General features: G+C 56.2%; 1 protein-coding gene across 1 annotated transcript; it reads right to left on the reverse strand.

Moving 5' to 3' along the window:
* Positions 1–11,641: 11,641 nt before the first annotated feature.
* SIX1 (SIX homeobox 1) lies at positions 11,642–14,330 on the reverse strand. Its single transcript, XM_042799100.1, has 2 exons — positions 13,566–14,330; positions 11,642–12,541 (listed from the first exon to the last, which is right to left on the reverse strand). Exons 1-2 carry the CDS (start codon positions 14,123–14,125, stop codon positions 12,253–12,255), a joined length of 849 nt encoding a protein of 282 aa, XP_042655034.1. The 5' UTR covers positions 14,126–14,330; the 3' UTR covers positions 11,642–12,252.
* Positions 14,331–14,823: the final 493 nt, after the last annotated feature.

Raw genomic sequence — 14,823 nt, forward strand, 5'->3', positions numbered from 1 at the left:
GCAGCTCTCTTTCCCAAAAGCAGGTTGCCTGTGAGAAATGAATGCTTTACATATACTAACCCACACGGGTAGGAGATTAAAAGGCAGACAGGGGCTCACTGCTCTCTCCCCAGGCCTCCTGGCTGTATCCAGATTTGCTGGGGCTGCGTCCCCTCCCCTCCTGTCCTCTGGGCATTGCCTGCCCAGCTGCACAGCATCCCAGCGAGCCGACAGGATGAGTGACGGGTAAACAGAGCTTTTCCATGGAAACATTTGTTCAACAAAGAATTGCAAATTTTCAGGGTGAGTATCTGGTTTCCTCCAAACTTTTTTGTTGTTGTTTCTGAAAGCTGCCCGGCTGGTCTGGATCTGGCTCTCATGAGCATTTTTTCCCCCTAATGCTTAATTTTCAGCAGCTAGAATCTCCCTGATCTTTTTTATATATATATATATTTTTTTTTTTTTAATTCTTCTTTAGATTTCCATCCTTTTTTTCAACATAAATGGAGGAGATAGAATCTCCTTCGGGCTTTTCTGCTGGGCACAAACTCTCCTCCTCTCTGAGAGGTTAGTGATAATGATGGGTGACCCAGGAAGGGACACTCAGCTTTTTAGGCCGAGAAGAGCTTAAATCAAACAGGTGGGACTGGGTAGCCTGCCCTGGGACACATCAGCACATGGACATGGGGGAAAAAATCCAGGTTTTTCACAGACCCAGTGTGGAGCAGCAGTAATTTGGGGTAAAGCTAAAGCTCCTAAGGAACACGCTTAAGAGCAGAATAAAGCAAGAGACCATGTCTGGCTGCCCAGGAGGAGTTAGCAGAGGATGCTTGCAGGGTGCATGGGTGCCCCTGGAGTGCTGCCACCGTGTCCCTCCGTGTCCACGGAGCCCAGCCCAGCCCCGTGGGTGCATCCCACCCACTCCATCCCTTTGACCCGCTGGATTCTTTTTTTTTTTTTTTTTTTTGCTTCACTTGATGTTTTTCAAGCACGGGTTTCTCCCTGGCGTGTCCCCCGGCATTGTGCCCCAGGAGCCAGCGGGGTCCCCGGCACAAGGCGACAGTGACAGCAGGTGGCACTGCAGCCCCAGAAACGCGCCCCGGGAGCTGCTGTCCTGCGCATCCCCACTCCCACTCCCACTCCCAGATCAGGGCTCAGGCAGAGCAGCACACACACCCCCACCCCCACATCCCTCCCCCACACACACACACTCCGGGGCGCATCCCCCGCGTGGGACCCCCACCAACACTCATGATTTCATGCACCGCTAGACAGAAGAGCTTGGGATATTATTCCTAACCCATACCAGAGCAGGACTTTTGGGGGGAATTGTGTGGAGCACAGGGTTAAAACCCGGAGCACAGAAGCCCCTCTCCTTGCTCCGGGGGCAATGGAACTTGCTGCTCGCTTTTTGGGGTGCAAGAGGCTGAACGTGCCTGTTGCTTGCGAACAGGGAAAGCAGGAGAAGGCAAGCAGTCCAAGAAATCAAGGTAGCCTGGACCAGCTGCAGTAAACCAGGGGGATTTAGGGCAGGAACTCGAGTTGCTACAAAACCGCGAATGTGAGCACAGAATTCAGAAAACCCCAACATCCTTCCATGAACTATACTTATTTATACCAGTAAATTTATACCAATCTCTCCAGCTGTGCCTGCTAAGAATATAACCAGGGGTGCATCAGAGCCTCTCTTCCCATTCTATAACTGCTCTGCGAGTTCAGGCTTTATTTTTAGCCCGGCTTCCTCTGCGCTCTGTCTGATCTGATTTCTCCGGAGAGAAGATTTTTTTCTGCTAAATGCCACCCTCCTGCTAGAAACTCACTTTCTCTCCAGCACTGCTGAAGGGGTTGACCTTTTCAAGCAAATTTGAAAGATAATCAGGTCAAATTTGGAAAAAACTGGTGGCCAAGTACAGAAGAGAGAGAACTAAAAGAGCATCCTGGGGTGAGACAAACAAGCAGGACTCAGACATCAGAGTAGCTGGTCGGTGGCCCAGAGGAAGTCAGGATTGCTGCAGGAGGAAGGAAAAAAGGATATTTTCCTTCTTTCTTTGATTTGGCTGGAGTATTATTGCCAAGCCCTTTGTGACTTGCTTTCAAGCAGTTTACTGTGAGCATTCAGTCAAAAATATGAGCGGTGTTGGTTAGTGGTGTTTGGTCCTGTGATGTTGTTTCTGGCCAGCAGTTGGTTGAGCTCATGTCTTGTAATTAGTGGGTGGGCTCGAGAAGACCACTGCGGCTTCTGATCTCTCGGGGAAAGGGAGAAAATAAGCAGGATTAAGGAATTTTAGAAAATTATAGGCGTTTTCGTTTCACATAAGCTTTGCCAGGAACACCAAGCCTTGGAGAAGGACAGCCACACTGCAGGATGCGTTGCCCATGGGCAGGACCAAAGGAGTTTGTTTCTTGTCATAGTCACCCAAATGACTCTGTGTGTGTGTCTGTGTGTATCTGTGTTTATCTGTGTCTGTGTTCACAAATACAGCATTGCCTGCCCAGCAGTCCATGGGCTGTCAGTGGCTGTGGGAACACGGTACCTCTGCAAGATTAAAGGGATCTATTCCATCTGCAAACACAGTTTTACACAGATTTATTTATTATAGCAGGATTGCTATAACTGAAGGGACTTGAGGGATGTGGAGGGCTGTTAGAGCAGAAGGAGCACGAGGTTTTGTACAGTTTTAACCAAGCTGATCTGTTGAGGTGACAACGCCCTGTGTCCAGACCAGCCCACCTGGGCCATTGGACCCCACTTCAGCTATTCCCCTTCTCACTGCTTTTGCTGCAGCAGAGAGAGATAGAAAAACATCCACAAATTCCCCAGGAAAATCCCAGTTTTGAAGCTGCAACAACTGAGCAAGAGCCATAGGAGTAGACAGCACTCGAAACTGCTTTCCACAAAGGTCTCTGTTTGTCCCTGTTTTAGGGACTTGGCAGAGGGCTGGGATCCCAGATCCCCAGCCTGTCCCATCCAATAGCCCAGTGGACATTTCCACTATACATATTTGTTCATACATAATGTACATATACATTTAAAACTCGCGAACAGTCGGTACTGGGTGCTAAATGAACAAAATAAATGCAGATGCTGTTTCAGATGGGCATTTATGTTCCTGATTCTGCTGCAGGGTGCAGGATCCAACCATCCCATTCCCATCTCATTGGAAGGAGGTTCCACCTTTGCTGCTATTTTTTCCCAAAAAACAACTTTTTCTGGACAGGATTAGATAAAAAGTTTTGTCTTGAGGAAGGACTGGTCTGACATTCAGAGCAGAAGAGATCTGGTCAGCCAGGCACTGAGGCACATGCCCCAAAATCATGGCTTCTTGAACTACAATAGACACACAAAAATGTTGTCTAATTTATAACTGCAAACACAGATCTAATCCTGCACATCTTGCTCACGGGAATGGCTTATCAGGCGAGTTGTTCTACACAGTGGCTATATCATGTGCATTTATCTCTATATATACATGTATACATATATGACATGTTTATGTATTCTGTCTCCCATTCAGTGTAGATATTAATCAAATGCTGTTCCACCCAAACAATGTTAAAACTGGCCTGTGTTTCACTAGTGATGACTGCTTCCATCATTCACCCGACTCTTGTTTGTGGGTTTATTGCACCAGAGCTGCCGATTGCAAGTCCCTGGCCCCTAAAAGAAGGGATTTTCACTAAAAATTGGTCAGCTTTAGGCAAAACCCCACTGCTTTTCCACAGCAGGTATTCAGGCAGCAAACATCACCCCGCAGGGACATCTCATCCTTGGGACAGTGCCCTTTGCTGGCACCTCTGCCATGCTGCACGCATCCAGCGCCAGGGCAATGCTTTCCTCCAAACCAGCCAAGGGCCTCCTTTCCTTCTCTCTCTCTCCCTCTCTCCTTATTTCAGCAAAATAACCGTGCGATTATTTTTCCACATGAAAGTGTCCTGGCGTCCAGGTGGACAATCTGACTCCGGCTGAGCCGCCTGGAATCCCTGCGGTTTTGATTTTCAGCGGAGAACAATCTTATCAGCCCAGATTGTACACAGAGATAGGGAGCCTTTGGGTAGGGTTGCATAAGCACAGATTGCCTCAGCTGGGATGGGGAAGGCTCTGCTCTAGCTGTATTTATTTGTTTTCCCCACCAAGGGTTTCAGGTTCTCCTGGTGACCATCATTTCAGCTTTTTTCCCCTGATCATTGTTTGCGCAGCCGAGCCTTCCTCATGGATCACTGGGCAGGAGGTTCAATTTAAATCTGTCCTCAGCCCCCGGCCACTTGCATGTTGCCTTGAGAGATTTCTTGCAAATAGGGCTTCTTTTCTCCCTCCCACTATGGTTCTTCTCTGGGTGAGGATGGGACGGGCCCCAAATTGGGATGGATGTGATTCCCCCCTCCCTCGGCACACCCGTTTTGGCCTCTTCCCCTCCTGCCAGCTCCTCTTTCAAATCTGACAACTGCGTGGGCACCTTGTCTCCGATTGCAAAGGCAGGATATACAGTTTCCGCGGAGGCCATCAGCAAATAGCTGTGGCTACGTAACCCTGGCAGAAGAGGGAGGTGAGGACAGAGAGGCATCCTGGGCAAAGCAAAGCCCCCCAAAACATCACCCAAAGGAGCACCAGCGGGTGCAGACTCAGAGACTCAGGCAGGCGAGGACAGCACATGCTGCAGCTGGTGCTGACATGGGGGTGCCATCCCACGCGGTGCGATGCTCCTCTCCCAGGGCAGCCCCACCACGTGCCACCCGAGGGGACGCGGTGGCAGGGCTTGGATGCACCCGTTCGACCTCCACGCTGGGGCTCTGGGACGTCACCGGGACCTGGCACGAAAAGTCACCGTGCAAGTCGGAGTCTGTCTTTTGGAAAACGTTTTAGATTTGAAGTTAACCCTGCAGTGGCATGGGAAACATTGTGTGCGCACATCAAACTCCCCTTTGCTGTGGGAAAACCTTATGTCTCTGTCCTATTCACAGATTTTGCTCCTTTTGTCTCTTTTCCTCCCAGTTTAGGGAATTTTAAGAAATCTCTCTTGTACTGATGCCTTCAGATCATGTAACACCACCTCTTTTCCTTCTCTAGGATAGATTACCGAATTTGACACATCCATAAACCAGAAGGGACAACTGTGACGAGCTGGTTGGATGTCTGGCGTGCCATGAGCCCAGCTCAAGACTGCTAAACATCTCCCCAAAAGTCATTGCAGTGTAGGGGGTTGATTCTCCTCTCTGCCAAGACATACACCTCCCTTTTAGGATTGAATCAGTCCATGAATAAGCGCAGGCCAGCATGAGGTAGTGGGGGTGATCAGCTGCTGATCATCCTCACCATGATCATCACATCTGCTGTCATGGGCTTTGGCTGCACCACTATCCCCCACCACCCTGGTAGCAAGTTCCCACGGGCTTGTGACAGGTGAGAGGGTCAGCAGCAGAGCCCCAAAGCCCTCCTCCAGAGACCCAAAGGTCTCCTCCAGTCCAGGCCCTGCCCACAGGTGGGGAACTTAGAGGCAGAGCAGAGGTGGGGTCTCTGAGCAAGCAGCCTGCAGCCCCCTCTCCTCATACCCTGCTTTGCCTTTGCCCCTGTGGGGGTCTTTGAACCTCATCCTAGTCACTCTTCAGACCCGGAGGCCTCAAAAGCAGATCCCACACGCAAAAGTAACAGATGAGGCTGGTGCAGCCCAGGGTGGCATCAGTTTCTTGGCCAACATGTTGCACCAAACGTGCCCATCTGCTTCATCAGGCACAGTGCCCCCTGGGGACAGCACAGCTCCAGCATCCTGGTGTCCTTTGCCTGCGCTCTTCCCTCCAAGAAACAATCCCACCTCCCCGTCAAGCACCTCCTGAGCCTTTGGGGACATTGGTTTGTGGGGCACTCCTGCCAACAGAGATTCCTCCCGGCTCAAGCCTCAGCATCTCCCCCTCCTTTGGGGGCAGCAGTGATGTGTGTCCCAGCCTGGGCCGTCCCAACATAAAACCGCCATGTGCTTTCCCCCCACCATGCACCCCAAACTCCCAGGGGAGCACAGAGCAGGCCAGGGCATCGCCCACCTCAGCTCTGCCGCGAAGGGCACGTGGCGCAAACCACCAACGCTCCCGTGTGCCGACAGGGTTGCTTGGAAGCCACCCCGCCGGGGGGGGGACAGAAGTGTCCCCTGCAGCCGAGCGCTGCTGAGCCCGCACACCGTGCCGGGCTCCCGCTCGCTTCGGTGGGGCTCGTGCCGAGGAGCGGCGCAGGCGAAGCCCCCCGAGGCGGGCAGGAGGCAGCCGCCGGCTACGGGGAACCAAGCAGCCTGCAGCCAAGAGCTCGGACAAGTTCTGTGGTTTCTTCGCGCCAGCGCCTCTGCCCAGCCCCCGAGGGCTCCCAGGAAGGGAACAGCAGTTTTAAAGCTGGTGCTCCCTCCCTCTTACACCCCTCTCCCTGCTTCCCCGCTGGAGATCAGGCATAGGAAGATCTCAATTCCCTAAATACATCTCTGATTTGTTCTAGTGTGATGCGGCCCTTCTGTTGAATGAAGCACACGCCGAGGTCATCCCCACCTGCAGCCCTGGTGCTGCTGCAAAATCCCTCCTGAGCCCACCCAGGCAGCACTGCGGGTCCCCGTGACACCCACCACCCTGTACAGGGCAGCGGGAGCAGCGGGGGGGGACAGGCATCCTTCGGGGCTCAGGAGAAGCGCCCTGATGGTTTGCAGATGTGATTTCATTTTTCGATTGTTTCTAATTTGCTTGGTTTTTTTTTTTTTCAATTCTAGAAAAGAGACAATTTCTTCAGGGAGTGTTAGCCACAAGCCTCATTTGGCATTGTTTTTTAGTCAATTGGTTTTGTCTTGTATTATTAGGAATATTGTATTACATAATGATAAGCTGCAGCGACTTATTATGGGGACTATAAAGGGAGGCAGCGTGGGCGTGCGGAGCACCAGCCGCTGGCGCGGGGCAGCCGCCCTCCCTGCTTTGTCATCTGCCCTTGCTCTGACCTTCAGCAGGTCTGTTGTCTCCCTGGGTCTCAGTTTCCTCTCCTGTAAAACATGGACGACACACGCTCCAGCTATTAGCTTAAAAGCTTTTCCATCCTTAAGTCGGAAAAAGGTGAGTTTTTCCCCTTTCTTCCATCCTGAGAAGCAGGCATGAGGATTTTCTATACCTTTTCTAGCATGATGAAAGCCATGGGAGTCTGAGCAGGTACAGCACCGTACCAAAGCAACCCTGAACCCTGCAGGTCTGGGCTGTAGATGAGAAGTGAAGGCAGAGATGGGAAGGAGCCGCTCTGCCCATGGAGGCATTTTCCAGGGGTGTTTGGCAAGTGAAAACAGGAAATCGTGATTGAACTAAATCTGCCTCTCTATCATCATTATCAGGATTGGGATTATATACTTCGGAGAAAGTTCAACCTCTGTTTAAAATTTGGGGAGGTGGGAGCAAATGCGAGAAACCATGAGGAGAGAGGAAATCTTCCTGTGCTTGGTGACAAGTCCAGCTGGAAGGAAAGACAGGGTGGCACGGGATGGGGGTTCAGCCTGGTGCCCTCTTCCCAGACAGCATCAGGCGGCTGTTGGGGCGAGCACTGATAATGTCTGGGGAGCCTGGTAATTTGCTCTCTCTGCCTGAAGATTAAAGCAATTTTTCCTCTGTTTTCATATTTAAAATTGTATCTATGTCCAGTTGGGAAAGATGATGGTGTCTCAGGTTACTTTGTACACTTGAGCTGAAGCAATGCTCCTGTAGATCTGGCCCCTGCCACCTCTGCTGTCCCCACACAACACCTGGTGCTCTCAGAAAACCTGATGGCTTTGGCCACAGCAGGAACAGTAAAATCCACCCTTGAAGATGGATTGCTGCAGCCAGGTCGGCCAAGCACTGTGTCGGTTGTACCTTTACTGCCTCTGCTGCTGCTAATGGCATCCACGCGCGTCGGGCAGGTTAAAGCACCGGCCTCTGGAGGTAGCGTATGCAGAGACCCAGCCTCCAGCCACGTCACTTCATACTGAGCTCTTCCTCGGATGCAAAATTACTGACGGTGATGTGTACCGGGTAGACAGAGAGGGAGGTTTCCACCTGTGCCTGTGCAGTGTCTGTGAGCCGCTCTCCGGAGAAAAGTAGGAGTAAGGGAGAAGCTCAGAGTTGAAGAGTTATCTCAGGGCGTGTGCTGTTTTCTTTACAGGTCTGTAGAGTCCAAAGCACTTCAATAATAGTTAAACAATTGCTAAATAGTACTTTATCTTCAGGCTGGGTAACAGTGCAAGCAGCTGCTGGCTGCCTAGTGACAGGCAGCTCGATAAAACCACCTACCCGGGAGCGAGGGAGACCGGCTGCCTTGGCCCAATCCTGCCTGAACCACACACCCTGCCTCGTTCCAGCTGCCGATGTCTCCAAACCCGTGTGCTCAAAACGAAGCTCCGACGTCTGGCTGAGCAGGCCTGGTTCGCAAAGACACGGAGCACAAAGGTCTCCTCACCACATCGCGGCTCCGGGCTCCTGGAGTTGCAGATCAGAGGGATGAACGAGCTGGAGGGAGCCAGGCCTGGAAATGTTGCATTTAAATCCATCGGCTGAGCGAGCATCCGCTCCTCACCGCGGGCCTCTGTGGAGGATTTGCCAGCACGTGGCCCAGGGTTGGGGGGGGCTGAGAGTGGGACCCTACCTGCCCCTCTGCGGGGCTGGGGGGCGGCGGGGAAGGGGCACCAGGCAGGGGCTGGCAGCGGGGCAGGGGCAGAGCCGCTGGAGCACGGGACAGCGCTGGCTCACCGTGACCCGGGAAATTATATGAGAGAGGAGCGGGGCTGGCTTTCTCCTGGGGTGTTTGTTTTCATACACTGAATTTCCTGCTCAGGGAACCTAAGTGTAACACCCCCACACACACACTCCGGGCTGCCCCCAACGTGGAGCTTGGCTGGGGAGAAGCAGCTGCCCGTCTGACTCTGCCGGAGGAAGAGGTGCTTGCGGTAGAGGTGACCTTTCTAAATCCCTGCTTTGGACAGACATTTCCAATAAGTGCTGAAGAAAAGCCTGCCAGTTCCAGCTCTCTCAGCCTGCTCTCCATTTTCCTTCCATCCTCTCCAGGCTGAATTTAATCCGAGAAGGTTCCTTTGAGCTTTTGTGTGTTGCTGGGGGAGATGTGGGCGCACAAGGGATCGCGTTACAACTTTCATTTCCTGAAATGTTTGAGGGAACATCCAGGGTTTTATCCACACATCAGGCAAAGTTGAGGGCTCAGATTTCAGGTCTTGTCACTCAGCTGTCACCAGACAAATGAGCCTCTCAGAGCTGGAGACGGAGAGAGCTACCTGCTATTCATGACCCCGAAAGCAGGTGATCACTCATGGGAAAAGCAGGTAGAATTAATCATTCCGCTGTTCTCCATTTCCTCCCCTTTTTTGGCTGACCTGGCCACAGTGTGAAATCTGTCCTGGGGGGTGAGCGGGAGCGGGAGGGGGGAAGGGAGCGAATTAACTCCTTCCTGCCGGTAGAAATACAAAGCAGAGTGAGGTGAGAAACAGCCCCGGGCCGCCTCCCCAGGCTGACTTTGCTGTGAAAAGCTTGCTGCGAGGTCAAGCCTAACCGAGGAGAGATCAGCAACCTGTGCCTGGCTCAGCTCCAGCGCCTCCCTGGTTTCTACCTGCCCGCCGGCCCCTTTCCCAGCTGGGGTTGGGGGGGGGGGGGGGTGTTATTCCGGGGGGGCCCCTCAGCATCCTCCATCCCTCCTTGCCACCATCCGCCCGCTGACAACCTCGTCCCTCTCCCCGTTAGGGAAATGGAGGGCCGGGGCGTGGGCAGGGCTCTGCGGCCGCGGGGGGGGGGAAGAGGGTGGGGTGGCGGGGGGGCGCAACGTGCGCGGCCCTGCGCAGAGCTGAGCGGACCCGCTCCTCGGCCCCCGCCCGCAGGTCTGCGTTGGAGAGGGGGGGCTGGGTGAGGGGGACACCTCCTGGCACCTACCCCTCCCACCCCCCGAAAATCAGCCCTGACGCTGCCAGCGCGCAGGAAGCGCCTCTGCGCTTTTTGCTTTGAAAATAACCCTTGGTTTACCAGTCCCTGCTTGGCTTTCCCGCCGCGCAGGACTGGAGCCGCGGGCAGTATTTATCCTTCCTCTTCAACGAGTCCGTGACTTGGGAAGAAAAAAAAAAAAAAAAAAAAATGGAGCTGGAGCTTATCCATCCTCGGGGCGCAGAGCCCGCGGCTGGTCACCCTAAAAAACCCCCCTCGTCTCCCCGGGGGCTCCCCCCTTTCTGCCCGAGGGGCTGGGAGCGGCTGCGTTGCTTTGTGGAGGATCGCGGCGGGGCTGAATGGGTTCCCCGGGAAGGGCGATGGGGGTCCCCGGGTGGGGCGGACGGAGAGGCTGGGCCGGGGGGCACGGACCGTCCCGTCCCCCCAACGTCCCCGCGGGACGCGCAGTGGGGTCCGGCTCCAGGTCCCCTTCCGGGCCACGCTGCCGGGACCGGGGTCTCTGCGCACGGAGGGGGGCTCCGTGCCCACCCCCGCACCCCGAGACGTCGAGTTTTGCCCCGGCTCCACCCGCGGCCGTGGATGCGGACAGACACGCAGATGCGCGCCCACCCGAGCGGTTTGCGCTCCCAGGCGCGGTATTTGCGCCTTCCACCTACGGAGTCGCGTTGAGTCCTGCCCGAGGGGCAGGGGATCCCCCACCGCTCCGACCGTGCCCCCCCAAAAAGGGTCGGGGGTGCAGGAAGCCCAGCGGGATCTGGGCTGGGCGCCCCGAGGGGGCGGCCGGTGCCAGGGGGGAGGGAAACCTCCTCTGCAGCCGGGCCCCCGGTTCCCCCGCAGCCAGAGCCGAGGAGGCCGAGGGGGGGGCCACGGATCCACCGCCCCGTCCCAGCGCGGGTGGGAAATCCGCGGGAGGGGGGCTCTGGAGCGTGTCCGGGTGCCGGAGGCGGCGGAGACTGAGCGGGATGGACGCGGAGCGCTGCGGCCGGGCAAGACCCTCCTGCAGAGGGTGACATTTCTCCATGGCCCAGGACCCCGAGAACAAACACGGCAGCGATTTAAATAAACACGCACTTAATGATGCAAAACGCGAAGAGGGGGGGAACCGGCACCAACGGCCCGGCCACAGCGGGGCCCCGACGGGGACCCGCTGCCCCCGGGCCGGGCGCCGGACTCCCACGGGGCGACCCCACGCAAACTGCTCCGGCGGGTCCCTTCTCCCTTTCCTTCCTCGGTTACGAAGGCACCGGCTCCTCTCGTAGCCCCTCCGCTGCAGCCCGTGGGGTGAGGGGCACGGGTGGGCAGAGGGGCACAGGCTCGTCCCTGCAAAGAAAAGCGCAGCCTGGGTGTTCTGCCATCAGCGTTGTTTAATTTAGACTGTTTAGGTACAATAGAAAATAAACCTGAAAGCACATGCGATTTTTGGTAACAAATACTCGAGACAGGCAGCGTCGTCCGCGGGCTCCCCACAAGCCGGAGGAGGAAGGCGCTGAGCAGGGACAGGCGGGAGAAGGCGACGTGGAGCTGGCGGGGCAGCCCGGGGATACTCTCTCAGGAGGAAACGGCCGTCGACTTTTATTATTATAATTCTCCTAATTTTTAGCCACATCGATGCATTTCACCACCGAGAGGAGGAAGCCGGGGGGCGCGGGCCCACGGGAGCTTGCCCGCTCACTGCCACGTACAGCCGCGTTAAGACATAGGCACTTGTTAAAACTCTAATACTGCAGCTTTTGCCTCTTTTTTTTTTTTTCTCCTTTTTTTTTTTTTTTTTTTTTTTTAATTTAAACTACATCGAAATCTTTCTGGTAAGGCTAAATATGAAAAATGTAAACGTAACTTCCCCTCCCTCCTCCCGCTACAAGCCACGGCTCGGTACAGCGCTCCGCTCCCTCTGCCTCTATCCCAGCTCCACGCCGGCCGCCCTGTCCCACCGCCCCTGTGGGGCTGGCAGTTATCTGGGTGGAAGCGGATCCAGCTGGGGTTGGGGGTTGTTATTTATTTTTATTCTTTTTTTTTTCTTTTTTTCTTTTTTTTTTCTTTTTTTTTTTTTTTTTTTTGTAATTCCCGTTAGGACCAGCTCCAAGGGCTGAGGGTTTCTGCCGCTCTCTGCGTTTGGCTACGTGGAAAAAAAAAAAAAAAAAAATAAAAATCATGGTGATAGTGGGAAACGCTGGGGAGGGAACTGGACCAGGAGCCGATGTGAGGTTGTGTGAAAAGAGCCGAGAGTCCTGTCGAGAATTGGCGGGTGAACTGTAAAACCGGGTGCTGTCCTCTATATACAACCCAGAGCCTCTGTCCCCGAGCAAAACCTCCTCTCCCGATCCTCCGGCCGCCCGCCACGGGCCTTTAGGATCCCAGATCCACCAGGCTGGACGTGAGGGGTCCCAGCAGCGAGTCCTGGAGCTGGTGACCTTGGAGGCTGTGAGGGGTCTGGGATGCGGCTAAGCCGCTCAGGGAGTAGCCGGAGCTCCTGGCGTGGCTGAGGTTTCCCTGCAAGAGCAGGACCGAGTTCTGATCCGGGCTTTGGGGAGGAGAAAACTCTTCCTCGGAGCTGGACATGAGGGGTTTGCTCCCATCCAACGGCGAGAGTTGGTTCGGTTTGTTGGTGGCCGCGTTGTTGTTTTCCGTGTTCTCCCTGCGGAAAGGAGAAAAAAAAAAAAAAAAAAAAAAAAAAAAAAAAAAACAGAACACAAAAAAAACCCCACAACGGGGATGTTACGGCGGGCAGGAGGCGCCGGGGATGGGCGCTGCGCTAATGTCCCAGTAAACCTTTTGCGTTTTATTTCATTGTGGGAGCAGCTGCCTCTCCCCGGGGAAAAAAAATAAAATAATAATTAAAAAAAAAAAAAAAACCCCTAGTATTTTCATAACGGATCGCCTTCATTTCTTTTTACCTTCCTATAAATAGGCGTACACCGCACAGCCCGGTAATTTAGGTGAGGAGAAAAAAATTGGAGGGGAGTATTTTTCTCTTTTTAATTAAAAATGAAAGAGCGGCCCGGGGACGGGCAGGGTGAGGGATTTTCTCTAGGAAGCTCGGTAAGGAGGTTACTGGAGGAGAGAAAAAGTGGGGCGATGTCCTTCCGTGGTTCTCTGCTTCGGCGGGTCGAGCCGCCGGCCCGTCCCGAGGCCAGCCCGGGCAGGACGGCGGCTCGGCCCGGCCAGAGCGTCCCCAGCCCGGTCTCCCTCCGGTTTCTACCCTTCCCATCCCGGGGCTGCATCTCTCTCTTCCTCCAGCCTTCGGAGCTGCCCTACCCGGCATCCCGGCCGCTTCCCCGGAGGCTCCGGGACCGCGTCGCTCCCGGTTTCTTCGGGACGGCAAGCAGCAAACAAAGGCGGCGGAGCGGCCTGGAGAGGCCGGTGAGGGGCTCGTTATTCCCCCCCCCCCCCCCCCCCACACACACACACCCTGGGCAGGTGGGGTCGGGCGGCAGAGAGCGGGGTGCGGTGTATCTCGGGTGGAAAACCCACTTGGGTTTCCACGGAGGGGTAAAACGCGACGCGGCTTAGGAGAAAAAAAAAAAAAAAAAAAAAAAAAAAAAAAAAGGATTTGGAGGGAGTGAAGTATTTTCGCCGCTCCCATCCCATCCGCCGTTCCCCCGCACGGGAGATGGGGGAGAAAAGGGGGTCAAGGAGGGGATGGGGGGGGTGGCACGTACCTTTCCTTCGCCTCCGCCGCTCGGTCCCGCTGCCTCCGGTTCTTGAACCAGTTGCTGACCTGGGTGGTGGTGAGCCCGGTGGCTTCCGCCAGCTCCCGCTTCTCCCGGGGAGACGGGTAGGGGTTGTGGGCGTACCATTCCCGCAGCACGCCCCGGGATTTCTCCTTGAAGCAGTAACTGGTTTCCTCGCCGTCCCAGATGGTGCGGGGCAAAGGGAATTTTCGGCGGACGCGGTATTTGCCGACGGCGCCCAAGGGTCTGCCCCGCAGTTTCTCGGCTTCCACGTAGTGAGCCTTCAGCCAGAGCTGCTGCAGCTTGGGGTGGTTGTGGGGGGAGAACTGGTGGCTCTCCAGGATCTTGTAGAGCTCGCGGAAGTTGCCGCGGTGGAAGGCCACCACCGCCTTGGCCTTCAGGACGCTCTCGTTCTTGTGCAGGTGGTCGCAGGCCGGCAGCGACCAGAGGAACCGGCCCAACCTCTCCAGGTTCCCCCCTTGCTGCAGCACCTCGCAGACGCAGGCGACCTGCTCCTGCGTGAAGCCAAACGACGGCAGCATCGACATGGCCGAGCGCGGCGGCGGCGGCGGCAGGAGGAGGAGGAGGAGGAGGAGGAGGAGGAGGAGGGCACCCCGCGGGAGCGCGGCGGCGGAGGGGCGGGGGGCAGCCGCCCGCCGGGCCCGGTGCCGGTGCCGGTCCCGGCCCCAGAGCGGGGAGGCTCGGCGGCAACCGGGGGGCGAGCGGGCGAGCGGGGGGGATGCTCGTCGCGGCGCCGGGGGGGAAACTTTGTCCCCGCTCCGCCGCCGCCGCGCTTAAAGCGCCCGAGCCCCCGCGCCGCGCTGATTGGGCGCCCGCGGCTCGGCCCCCGCCGCGGCGGGCCCGGCCCGGCCCGGCCCAGCCCAGCCCAGCCCAGCCCGGCCCAGCCCGGCCCAGCCCGGCCCAGCCCGGCCCGGCGGGCAGAGCCTCGGCACGGGCGGGCGGGGCCTGGCGGCGGGGACCCGGCCCGAGCCCGGCCTCCGCGGCTGCGCTTCCCGCCGCCGCCTCTGCGCGGGTGCGGCCCCGCCGCCGCCGGCTGTGGGGGGAGCCCCGCCGCCCCGCACCCCCCCGGGGCGCATCCCCGGGGAAGCCGCTCCCGGAAGACTTTGTCTGTCTTTCTTCCACTCTTCTTTTTTTTTTTTTTTTTTTTTTTTTTTTTTGTTCCCCCAAAACTCCTCCTCACACACACCCCCCCCCCGCTTTCCCCTCAGCCATCCCCTGCCAAGCC

This window comes from Tyto alba, unplaced genomic scaffold (genome assembly GCF_018691265.1).
Source record: "Tyto alba isolate M040663 unplaced genomic scaffold, T.alba_DEE_v4.0 Super-Scaffold_29, whole genome shotgun sequence".
Taxonomy (NCBI): Eukaryota; Metazoa; Chordata; class Aves; order Strigiformes; family Tytonidae; genus Tyto; species Tyto alba.